General features: G+C 32.7%; 1 protein-coding gene across 1 annotated transcript in view; it reads right to left on the reverse strand.

The window, feature by feature from the left end:
* Positions 1-608: 608 nt before the first annotated feature.
* SYCP1 (synaptonemal complex protein 1) overlaps positions 609-12,268 on the reverse strand; it is a gene marked incomplete at its 5' end in the record, with an annotated part of 82,423 nt that continues 70,763 nt past the window's right edge. Inside the window, 4 exons of the mRNA XM_007454791.1 lie at positions 609-1,106; positions 1,212-1,301; positions 9,015-9,158; positions 10,663-10,842. Coding sequence (XP_007454853.1) covers positions 969-1,106; positions 1,212-1,301; positions 9,015-9,158; positions 10,663-10,842 — 552 coding nt within the window. The remainder of the gene's footprint in view (positions 1,107-1,211; positions 1,302-9,014; positions 9,159-10,662; positions 10,843-12,268) is intronic.

Below are 12,268 nucleotides of genomic sequence, written 5' to 3' on the forward strand. Positions count from 1 at the left end.
TGGCCTCCTTGCTGTTTCCCAGATACACTAAGCACACCTCCACCTCTGGGCCTTTATACTTTTTGTTCTTTTTATCAGGAATGTTCTCCTCAAGATAGCCACAGGCTTACTAGTTATTCATCAGATCTTCAAATGTCATTGTGCTGAGGGCCACTCTACATAAAATTTCAACCCTCTTCAATACTCCCTAATACTCTTACCTGTTTTATTTCTCCTTAGCAATTATCATTAACTAATATACTATGTGTTTGCTTATATAGTTTATTTATTGTCTATTTTCCCCATTAAAATGTAAGCTCTAGAAGAAGAGAGGGCTTATTTTTGTTTCATTCATTCTTATATCCCCAGTATCTAGAACTGTGCTTAATTCTTAGCAGATATTCAATAAATATTTGCCAAATGAATGTTGAATAAATGAAGTATTTTAGATAGTCATACTGGTGGAGCCTTTTTTCCCACAACTTAAAGCCATTTGTCAATTTTATAAATAGATAAAGCTGCTTCAGAACTGTGAAACTTAAATGTCCTCAAAATTTTAAAAATAAATAATATTAGCAAAATTATAATAATTAGCTGTTCAGATGACCTCACAGAATCAATGAGAAGTATTTGCATCTAAAATATTTTAATAGTAAAGAATAAATAGTAAATCTCAGTAATGTATTCCTAGTGTTCAACGGACAACTTTACAGGTGTGAAAACTTAGTCAAAACAGCTTTCGAATACAAGAAAAGGTAAAACCAAAATATAATCACCTAATTAACTGAATAGAATTACAAGTTTTTAAGTAACATGTGGTTATCTCCCATTTAGGCCAAAATATTAAAATATAAAGAAACAAATTATTTATGAAAATATCAAAAAAGTCTCAATATCAGAAAATGTTTGGCTCTGTAGAAAATAAGAATAAAAAATTAACTGTAAATTTGCTGTTATTTAGGCTTCTTAATCACACTGATTTTCTGAAATTAAACAAATAGCTTTTCTGCTTCCTTTAGTTTTTGTTTCCTATCCATTTTAGCAATTATAGCCCAAGGGTCCTCCTGCATTTTCCTCATAGCTCCAAGCTTCCGCGTACATCCAGTGGTTGTTAGAGATGAAGGAGTCTGAATAGAAAATAAATAAAATCATAATATGTTTAACTAAAAAAAAAAAAAAGAATTAAATCCATCTTTTGAAATTTGCTTTCTGAAATAAAATTTTAAAACTACCTTTTTGGGTGTTCTGACACAAAATTGAGAAATTGGTGGATTATTCTTCTTGTATAGTTTTTTCAATGTCTCTTCCTCTGAAACCATGCTCTTAAAGAGAAATATAAAAATATAATTTGGAGGCTGCCACCATTAATATTATATTATTAAATTTTTGTCTACATCCCACATATGAGAAGATGGAGGAGTACAAGGAGGGAGAATAAAAGAGGAGAGAGGGGAAAGGAAAAGAAGAGGAAAAAAAATTAAAAAGACTGAAGAAAGAAGACAATGACAAAATAAATCTTCAATCTGTCAAACAAGGACCTAGATTTTGATTCTACTAACTATATACCTAAAAGGTTATGTGGAATACAAGATGTGTATGAATAGTGTTTTTCTACTGATTTCTATTTCAGTTTCAGAGTCTTCATACTATCACTTTCCCCACCCCTTCTCCCAACCTACTTATTTAAATACACTTAGGCCTTATAATAAGCATTCATAATCCTATAAAAATTATAAATGTTGTCAATTATCAATTTATGAATATTTTCCCAAATAATAATAGCTAACACTTATTCAGTATTTTCTTTATGTCAGGCACTACTTTAAGCACTTTGCATATTTTAATTAGTTTTAATCCTCACAACATTTTTATGACACACAAATATTATTATTATCCCCATTTTAAAGGTGAAGAACTGAGACACACAAATATTAAGTAACCTGCCCAAGACTATACAGCTAGTAATAGGTGGAGCCAGGATTCAAATCCAGGTAGGCTGGCTCCAGAATCCATTTCCTTAATGAATATGCTACATAAATTTAGTCAGGTAAGCAATCAGTTCACATTATCTTTTCCTGCTCATTAAAGTCACACTTAACACAAATTTCAGAAGCTTCATGGATGAAAATATTCAGCCATTTTCATGAATTATAAGATTTCAGCAGAATTCACTTAGTCACAAAGAGCTGACCTTTCAGATACACTCAAGTCAGTATGCACCAACTGACCAACTTAGAAAAGATAAATTATTTTAAAAATCATACTGTAAACTAACATTAAAATTTTGCTTACTGCATGGTAACTGGATGTTCATTAATGGCTGCCTATATAAAAAGAATAAATTAACCTAATTTAAAACAACAAAAACTTGTCTGTCCTTATAACTCTGTTGCATTCATCTTTTATGTGCTTATTGGGCACTTGTATATCTCCTTTGGAGAAATGTCTGGTCAAGTCCTTTGCCCATTTTTCGACTGGCCTGTTTTTTGTCATTGAGTTACAGGAGTTCCTTATGTATTCTGGATATTAATCTCTTGTCAGATATATGATTTGCAAATATTTTCTCCCAATCTTTAACCTTTTCACTTTCTTAATAGAGTCCTTTGATGCATTTAAGTCCTTAATTTTGATGAAGTCCAATTTACCTATTTTTTCTCTTTTTTGCCTGTGCTTTGGTGTCATCATATCCATGAAGTCCTTGCCATTCAATGTCATGAAGATTTTCCCAATGTTCTTCTAAGAGTTTCATAGTTTTAGTCCTTACAATTAGGTCTTTGATTCATTCTGAGTCAGTTTTTGTATATGGTGTAAGGTAAGAGTCCAATTTCATTTTCTTGCATGTGGACATCCAGTTTTCCTAGTACCATTTGTTGAAAAAACTGTCCTTTCCCCACTGAATGATCTTGGCACTCTTGTCAAAACTCAATTGATTATATATGTGAAGATTTATTTCTGGGCTCTGTTTTTTATTACATCGGTGTATATATTTGTCTTTATGCCGGTACTAGACTATTTCAATTACTAGCTTTGTAATAAGTTTCAAAGTCAAGAACTGAGTCCTCCAATGTTGTCTTTCTTTTTCAAGATTGCTTTAGCTATCTGGGGCCCCTTGCAAATCTGTATAAATGTATCGAATTTTCCATTTCTGCCAAAAAAGCTGTTGGAAATTTAATAGGGAACATGTTAAATATGTACACTGCTTTTGGTAGTATTGACATCTTAACAATGTTAAGTCTTCCTATCCATGAACACAGAATTTTTTTTCTTTATTTTTAAGTCAGCAATGTTTTGTAATTTTCAGTGTATGAGTATTTTACTTTCTTGGCTAGATTTGTTCTTAAGTATTTAATTCTTTTTAATGGTATAGTAAATAAAATTGTTTTCTTAATTTCCTTTTTGGATTATTCATTGTTGGTGTATAGAAACATAACTGATTTTCATATGTTGATCTTATACCTTTCAACATTGCTGAATTTATCTATTAGGTCTAGAAGCTTTCTTGTTTAGGCTTTGTGATTTTCCATGTATAGATATGATCATGTCACCTGCAAATCAGAGGCAGTTTTACCTCTTTTTAACATTTGCATGCCTTTTATTTTTGTTTTTTGTATTTGTCTAATAGTTAAAAGCCATGGCTAGAACTTCTAGTACAATGCTGACTAACATTGGTGAAAGTGGGCATCCTTGTCTTAAATCTTAGGGGGAAAGCTTTCAGTCTTTCACCATTGAGTATGATGTTAGCTTTGGTTTTCATTCATACCCTTTATCATGTTGAGGAATTTTCCCTCTGTCCTAGCTTTATGAATTTTTATCATGTCAATTGAGATGATCATTTGCAATTTTTTTCCTTCGTTCTATTAATGTGGTGTATTATATTGATTTTCTTATATTGAACCACTCTGGCATTTCTTGGATAAGTCTCTTTTGGTCATGGTAAATGATCCACTTACTATGCTGTTGGATTTGATTTGCTAATATTTTGTTGAGGATTTTTGCATCTACATTCAGAAAGAATAATGGTCTACAATTTTCCTTTCTTGTGATGCCTTCATCTGGCTTTGGTATCAAGGTAATGCTGGCCTTATTGAATGAGTTACAAAGTGTTCTCCCTTCAATTTTTTGGAAGACTTTGAGAAGGATTGGTGTTAAGTCTTTAAATATTTGGTAGAATCCATCAATAAAGCTATCTGGTCGAGGACTTTTCTTTGTTGGGAGTTTTGGATTACTAACTCAGCTCTGATAAGGTTTTCTGTTTCTTCTTGAGCAGATTTAGGTAATTTGTGTATTTCAAGTAGTTTTTCTATTTGTATATTTCTTCTAGGTTATCTAATTTGTTGGCATATAATTATTCACAGTATTATCTATCTCTAAAATGTTGGTAATAACATCTCCAATTATATTTCTGACTTTAGGTATTTGCTTTTGTCAGTCTAGCTAACGGTTTGTCAATTTAATTGATCTTTTCAAAGAACCAAATTTTGGCTTCATTGATTTTCTGTTGTTTCCTTTTCTCTAATTTGTTTATCTCCACTCTAACCTTATTATTTCCTTCCTCTGTCAGCTTTGGGTTTAGTTTGATCTTCTTTTTCTAGTTCCTTAAGGTATAAAGTTAGTTTATTGATTTCTTTCTTTTTCAATGTAGGAATTTACAGCTATTACATTTCCCTTAGAGCACTGTTTTTTCTATCTTACGTAAGTTTTGGTGTATTGTATTTTTCATTTTCATACATCTCTAAGTCAAATTTCCCTTGTGATTTCTTCTCTGATCCATTGGTTGGTTAGAAGTGTGTTAATTTCCACAAGTTTGTGAATTTTCTAATTTTCCTTCTCTTATTGATTTCTAACTTCATCTCTTTGTATTAGCTTTACTTCATATATTTTAAGGGTTTGTTATTAGATGTGTAAATGATTAAAACTCTCATAACTTCCCACTGCATTGAATCTTTTATTAATATATAATGTCCTTATTTGTTTCTTGTACTTTTTGATTTAAAGTCTATTTTGTCAGATATTAGTATAGCCATCCCACCTCCTTTTTGGTTACTACTTGCACATCTTTTTCCATCCTTTCACATTTAACCAATTTAAAGCTAACATGAGTCTCTTTTTGTTTACTAGATTGTATAATCTGTTTACATTTAAGTAACTACTGATAAGGAGAGACTAACTTTTGCCTTTTTTGATATTCATTTTCTATATGCTTTATAGGTGTTTTGTTTGTTTGTTTTTGGTCACTCATTTCCTCCATTACTCTCTTCTTTTGTGTTTAGGTGACTTTTTTGGTAGTAAAATGTTTTGATTCCCTTCCCATTTCCTTTTGTGTATATTCTATAGATAATTTTTGTGGTTACCATGGGGACTACATTTAATGACCAAACATTATAGTAACCTAATTTGAATTTATACCAACTTCACTTCAATAGCCTACACAAACTGCTCTTATACAGCTCCATTCTCCTTCTGTTACTGATGTCAAAAGTTACATCTTTATATATTGTGTGCCCAACAACATAATTAAGCATTTGTCTTTTAAATTATGTAGAGAATAAAAAGTGAAGTTAGAAACCAAAATTACAATCATTTCAGCTTTTATAATTTCCAGTGTATTTAACTTTATCAGAGATCTTTTATTTCTTCGTCTAGCATGCTTTCATTTCAACCTGAACAACTCCCTTCAGCATTTATTGAAGAGAAGGTCTAGTGACAACTCCCTCAGCTTTTGTTTATCTGGGAATGTCTTAATTTCACTACATTTTTGAAGGACAGTTTTGCCAGATAGCAAATGCTTAGCTGACAATGTTTGTCTTTCAGCACTTTGAATATGTAAACCTACTGACTTCTGGTTCCAAGGTTTCTAATGAGAAATCAGCTGATAATCTTATTGAGGGTAACATATATGATGAGTTGATTCTCTCTTGCTGCTTTGAAGATTCTCTCTGTCTTTTGAATGAGCTTATGTTTACCAGGTGGGGAAGGATGGAGGGAAGGGATAGTTAGGGAGTTTCCTATTGACATGTACATACTGCTATACTTAAAAAGGATAACCAACAAGGACCTACTGTATAGCACAGGGGAACAAATATATTATGTATTAAAAAAGAAGATTCTCTCTGTCTTTCAACAGTTTGATTATAATGTGTTTAGATGTGAGTCTATTTGAATCTATCCACTTAGAATTCATTGAGCTTCTTGGATTTGTAGATTCATTTACTTCATCAAAATCTAAAAAGTTTTCAGCCATTTCTTCAAACATTCTTTCTTCCTCTTTCTCTCTTCTCTTTCTGGGACTCCCACAATTCATATATTGATTTTTTGATGGTGTCCCACAAGTTTCTGAGGCTCTGTTCACGTTTCTTCATTCCTTTTTTTCTGTGCTTATACTCAATAGTTTATTGTCCTATCTTCAAGTTTACCAGTTCTTTCTTTTGCTTACTTATATCTGCTTTTGAATCCCTCTAATACACTTTTCATTTCAATTACTGTACTGTCAATTCCAAGATTTCTTCTTGGTTCCTTTTATAATTTCTATCTCTTTATTGCTATTCTCATTTTATTCATACATTTTTCTGTTTTTGTCTATGTCTTCCTTTAGCTCTTTGAACATCTTTAAGATGGTTGTTTTTAAAGTCTTTGTCTAGTAAGTCCAATATCTGAGCTTCCTCATGGACATTTTCTGTTGATTTGTTTTGTTCCTTTGATAGGCTATACTTTCCTTTTCTTCATATGCCTTGTGATTTTGTTGTTGTTGTTGTTGAAAACTAGCCACTTTAATCTTATAATTTGATACATCTGCAAATCAGATTCTTCCCCTTCCCCAGGGTTTACTGTTTATTTATTTAGATTTGTTTTGCTTTTTGTTTTACTATTAGAAGTGTCTCTGTGCATTGGATAAGCCTGTGGTGAAAATTTGAGATCTTCCTGGTTTTTTTTTCTGAGCCTGTGTCTTTTCCTGGGCATGGCTTTCTAAATGCCCTGTAAATGTGATTGATTTTGAATGTTCTAATGCTTGAACATCCGGCTCTCCAAAGAGGGAAAAAAAGAGAGAGATAAAAGTGCAGTTTGTTCTTCTGGAAGACAAATCTTCTGGAAGACACTTCAGCCAGTGAGGTTTGAAACAATGGCAGCCAGACTCTGTACCTGCACCTCAGTGATCAGAATCAGCAGTCAGAACACTGAACCTTGATCTTCGGAGGACAAGGTCCTTATTGTTCAACCTGGTTCCAACAAGACATGAGCATGGCCCTACCACATGGTTATAGGTTGAGTGATAGGTAGCCATTACCACTTTTAAGGCTGAAATTGACCAAAATTAACCATAACTTAGGAGTCAAGTTTCCCTCTGGAAGTTGCAAGCATTCAAATAGTCTTTAGAGTTCCAAAATAAATTACTTCAGACAGTTTCTGCCAGGACCATTGTTATCTAGGTGGAGAAATGGGTTCCTGGCACTTCCTACTCCACTATCTTCTCTAAGGTCATTCTAGACAATACATTTTTAAATCTTACTTTTTATAATAATTTGAATGTTCACCAAAATTTAAATGCAACAGCTAAGAAAATTACAAAAATAACTAACTTCAAGTGATAATTATAACAAATAAAGCCCACTATGAAATATCTTTAGACTAGTTTAAACTGTAATAAATAAAATAAAAATAAATAAAATACTGTAGTATGTTTATTGGGTTACAAAGTTGTGATGCTCCTTTTAAAAATGAAAAGAAATCATGAGTCATTCCGAATCTCAGATAAGCTAAGAAACTAGCCTAAATTCACACTACTAGAAAAACAGTATGAATTCTAGTCCTGGAATATCTAATTCCATACCTCATGCTCTTTCTAATAATTCTCATTACATTCTTTTAATATCTGGACTTCAGTTTGAACTGGCAGTTATTATGTACAATGACATACACAGGCTATGGAGCTAGACTGTTGGTGTTCAAATTTTGGCTCCATGCCTTACTAGTTATGTGACCTTAGGCCACGTAACAGTGTGACTCAGTTTCCTCATCCGTAAAATGAGAATAACAACCCTGTCTCTACTTCTAAAGCATGAGATTGTTTCAAGAAATAACTGAAGTAATCTGTGTAAAGTCTTTACAATAGTGCCTGGTTCACATTTTAATCATTAAAATGCTAATCATTATCTACAAAACAAAGAGATACTAGAGTAGGGATTTTCTATAAGTTAACTTCAATAATTACAATTTTAAGACTTCAGCTACTCATTATTCCAGAACAAATGAAAGTAGAGGATCCCAAAGCAGTATAAAAGCTTGAAGGATCTCATAGCTATGAGTTGGAATAATGAAACAAATGACTTTAACTGGAATTTTGTAATTAAGAATCTTTGGTAAATTGCTCCATTTCGTGTAATAAGGTTTATCTGATTTTAAATTAAATGAGTATAAGTTTAATTATTCTCAATAAATCATTATTATGACTTAAGAAAATCCTGATATGTGTTAATATACTCATAGTAGGGAGTAATTGGTGATACAAACTGCTAGGGGAACTATCCTCCTTAAACATGTCATCTTTAACACATTAACCCATTAAGAATCATAGAAACGTTATAGTTTTCAACCAATACCTTGATATAGATTTCAACCAATAAGTGGTATAAAATAAAAGAACATATATAATATGCAAAATCAAGAGGGGTCTTGAATAACAAATTTGGCTGCAGCAAGATTAAAGAGATTCACCTAGCCTTTCTTTAAAAAAAAAAAAAAAGGAAAAGAAATAACACTATTCTGGAAAACAAGAGGGTTAGTCCTCTCATATGACAACTATGTTATATCAAATATTTCAAAATGTCAATGTTTTCTGAAGTTTACGGCGATTTTTTAACACTAATTTCTTTAAAATGCTGCAAAAGTAGAGGGTTCTGTGTTATAGTAGAGTTCTACTTTTTTTCAGTATTGCAATAATAGATACTATGCATATATATTATACATATACATCAAGAAATAATGTAGAAATATAATAATGTACACAAATAATAAATGCTGATTATTTGTAATAAGTTTACCAAAAGATCAGTAGTTTCTGAACTATCCGAATTAATATCAAAATCGAAGACCATTTTTCTCTTTTTACTACTTTCTTCAGTGGGTACATTCTTGTTTTCTCTTTGCTGAATTTTTAGTTCCGTTGGTGTCTTCACAGTATATGCCTATTCAAAAAGAAAAACAATACGTTATCCCATCAAATAAAACATATATTACTAATAAACGCAAGTTGAGGTTTTAGCAATCAATAATAACTCTCCATTATTACTGACATGTATATGAAGTAGAAATTTTGGATAAGAATTTAATTCAGAAGTGTTTGAAAAAAATCATGGGGGAGAGAGAAGGAGAAGGAGAGGGAGGGGCAGAGAGAGAGAAAGAGAGAGAAAAGAGGCACTCTAGCTTCAGCAATCAACAATCTTAAGAGAGACTTTAATTTTTCTAACAATGATTAAGATCCAAGACCTGAAATCTTTTCTCACTCCATAGAAATACTTACTGATTTATTCAACAAAAAGTTTGCTTATGTTTTGTTGACAAAGTAATTCCATTAGTCAATGTTTAGTATTCCATATTACCCTGTAATATGTAAGTTTTATAATTTAAAAAAAGTATCTTTAAAAAGTAAGGGCACTTGGCTTCCCTGATGGCGCAGTGGTTGAGAGTCCGCCTGCTGATGCAGGGGACACAGATTCGTGCCCTGGTCTGGGAAGATCCCACATGCCGTGAAGCGGCTGGGCCTGTGAGCCATGGCCGCTGAGCCTGGGCGTCTGGAGCCTGTGCTGCGCAAGGGGAGAGGCCACAGCAGTGAGAGGCCCGCGTACAGCAAAAAAAAAAAAAAAAAAAAAAAAAAAAAAAAAAAAAAAAAAAAAAAAAAAAAAAAGGTGGTAGAACAGGCCCAACAATCACCAAATACCTCTCTTATTCCCAGTTATTTTAAGGAAACTGGGAGGTTAAAGCACAAAATTTCCACTTAGTGGGTAAAGACAGGTTGAAATACTCTTCCCCGCGACTCCCAAGACAAGTGAGGATATAACTTTAAAAAGCAGCCTTATAAAAAGGGGATACTGGCATCTCATTCCCTAAGTGAATATAAACCTAGGCAGAAAATTTGTTTATCTTTGTGTCTTCCTGAGCAAAGTAAAAAGAAATTAGAGAGAGATAGATGGCAGAGAGCAGGAAAGGGGGAGTAAGAAGTAGAGCATTATGCACCACCATTTAGCATTGAAAGGTTGAATGAATTCCCCATGGATTAAGTGGACATGTCGAAGATAGCTAGCAATGAGCCACCTTGTTAGTGGTGCCTGCTCCACAGGGCTGACTGCTAAGTAAAAGACTCCAGCAGCAAGATGATGAGGAGTAAACAGCAAAGGGAGGTAACTGAGGTCATACTGGAAAATGCAAGTCAAAACCAGATTTTGTACATCAGGGTCCTATGCACTGGTGAATGCCAGAAAGTGATAAAATTTGCCCAAGATGTCATTAAGTTGTGAACAGTGATAGATTAAAAAAAATGAAACCATTTCGTGCTGGTATAACAAATAATTGAAACTTTAAAGAAAATGGTTTCATGTCTGTGTGTGTGATACCAGATATATGGTATGTGATAACAGAGACTTCTTTTTTATTAAAAAAATGACTACTTTCTTAGAAATTTTAGCAACAAACCTTTGGTAATGGTGTAGATAAAGTATTTTTGGCAGATGTCCACAGGCAGTCTCTTTTATCTTTTGATTTGCCGTGATCAGCTGATGGGAAGTTTCCAGATTTATTTTGTGAAGGAGCTGCTTTAGAATCAAGTTTCCAACAACTAGTTTCAGGTGTTTCCAATAAAGATGTCCGTGTTTTCTATATTGAATGACAAAAATGAATAAAGTCAGCATTAAATGTCATTTTAATTAAAGTACAACAACTAGAAGAAATATCACTGAAATAAACTAGAATTTACCCCCAAATTTAGTATTGATTAGATAACTTTGAATAAATTTCACTTATCTTCTTTGTCACTTTATTTTCCCATTTAAGATGAAAGTGGTATCTGCCCCTCTTTGTCTTCACAGAGCTGCTATGAAAACAAGTAAGACATCTCAACTCCCTATTTGACCAAAAGTTGAGAATTCTCCAGAGAAAAATCTCTATTCCTGGTGGCAAAAAAATCTTAATCTGAGGTTCATTCCAACAGCCTAACAGCCAAAGGGCATTCTCTTTTATGCTTTCATATTGCCTCTATCATCTATAAAAATATCAGCTTTTCCTATCCACCAGCTTCATTCCCCTCCAAAAAAAAAAAAAAATAGAGAAGAAAAATTATGAAAGTAAAGAACTAGAGAAATTTTCAGGAAAATTTTCAGGGCAAGATAAAGGTAGCTGATTAGAAGGCACAAACTACTATGTATAAAATAAATAAGCTACAAGGATATATTGTACAGCACAGAGAATATACCCAATATTTTATAATAACTATAAATGGAGTATAACCTTTAAAAATTGTGAATCTCTATGTTGTATACCTGAAACTTATATAATACTGTAAGGAAACTATACCTCAATTAAAAAATAAAATATAAATTTTTAAAAAGGAGCTAAATGAGGTAATTTGAAGGTTCTTGCCCAGTTCTAGTGATCTCACTTCATTATACTTTTTCCAATAGGTATGAATTTTGGCAGCATTTTTTCCACAGAGTTGCATTTCTATATCCTTTTCCATAAATATTTCTATATCATAGCTGATAACACAATTTTGATGAAAGCAAATTTTCTTCTGCTCTCTGGACTCATCAGGAGTCATCCTCAAAATCTCCAAAATGTAACTGCTTTCATGGACAAATTTTTCTTACCCAAAAGGACTGAGAATAGCAACTACACCACCCTGTGGTCATATCTTGGAATCTAACATTTCCCTAGTAGCCTAAAAGAAAATGCACCAGCATTCTAGACTAGTGAAATAACCCTCTTTGTAATACATCATGAATATGTATATACTTTCCTACAAGTTACATTCTTTTCTGAATATTATATTTCCAATGATGCATATATACAGAACATTCATGATTTTCTCTGTTGTTCTTTTTTTTTTTTTTTTTTTTAACATCTTTATTGGGGTATAATTGCTTTACAATGGTGTGTTAGTTTCTGCTTTATAACAGAGTGAGTCAGTTATACATATATATATGTTCCCATATCTCTTCCCTCTTTGACTCCCTCCCTCCCACCCTCCCTATCCCACCCCTCCAGGCAGCCACAAAGAACCGATCCGGTATCCCTGTGCCATGAG

Source organism: Lipotes vexillifer, unplaced genomic scaffold (genome assembly GCF_000442215.2).
Source record: "Lipotes vexillifer unplaced genomic scaffold, Lipotes_vexillifer_v1.1 scaffold998, whole genome shotgun sequence".
In the NCBI taxonomy this organism is placed as follows: Eukaryota; Metazoa; Chordata; class Mammalia; order Artiodactyla; family Lipotidae; genus Lipotes; species Lipotes vexillifer.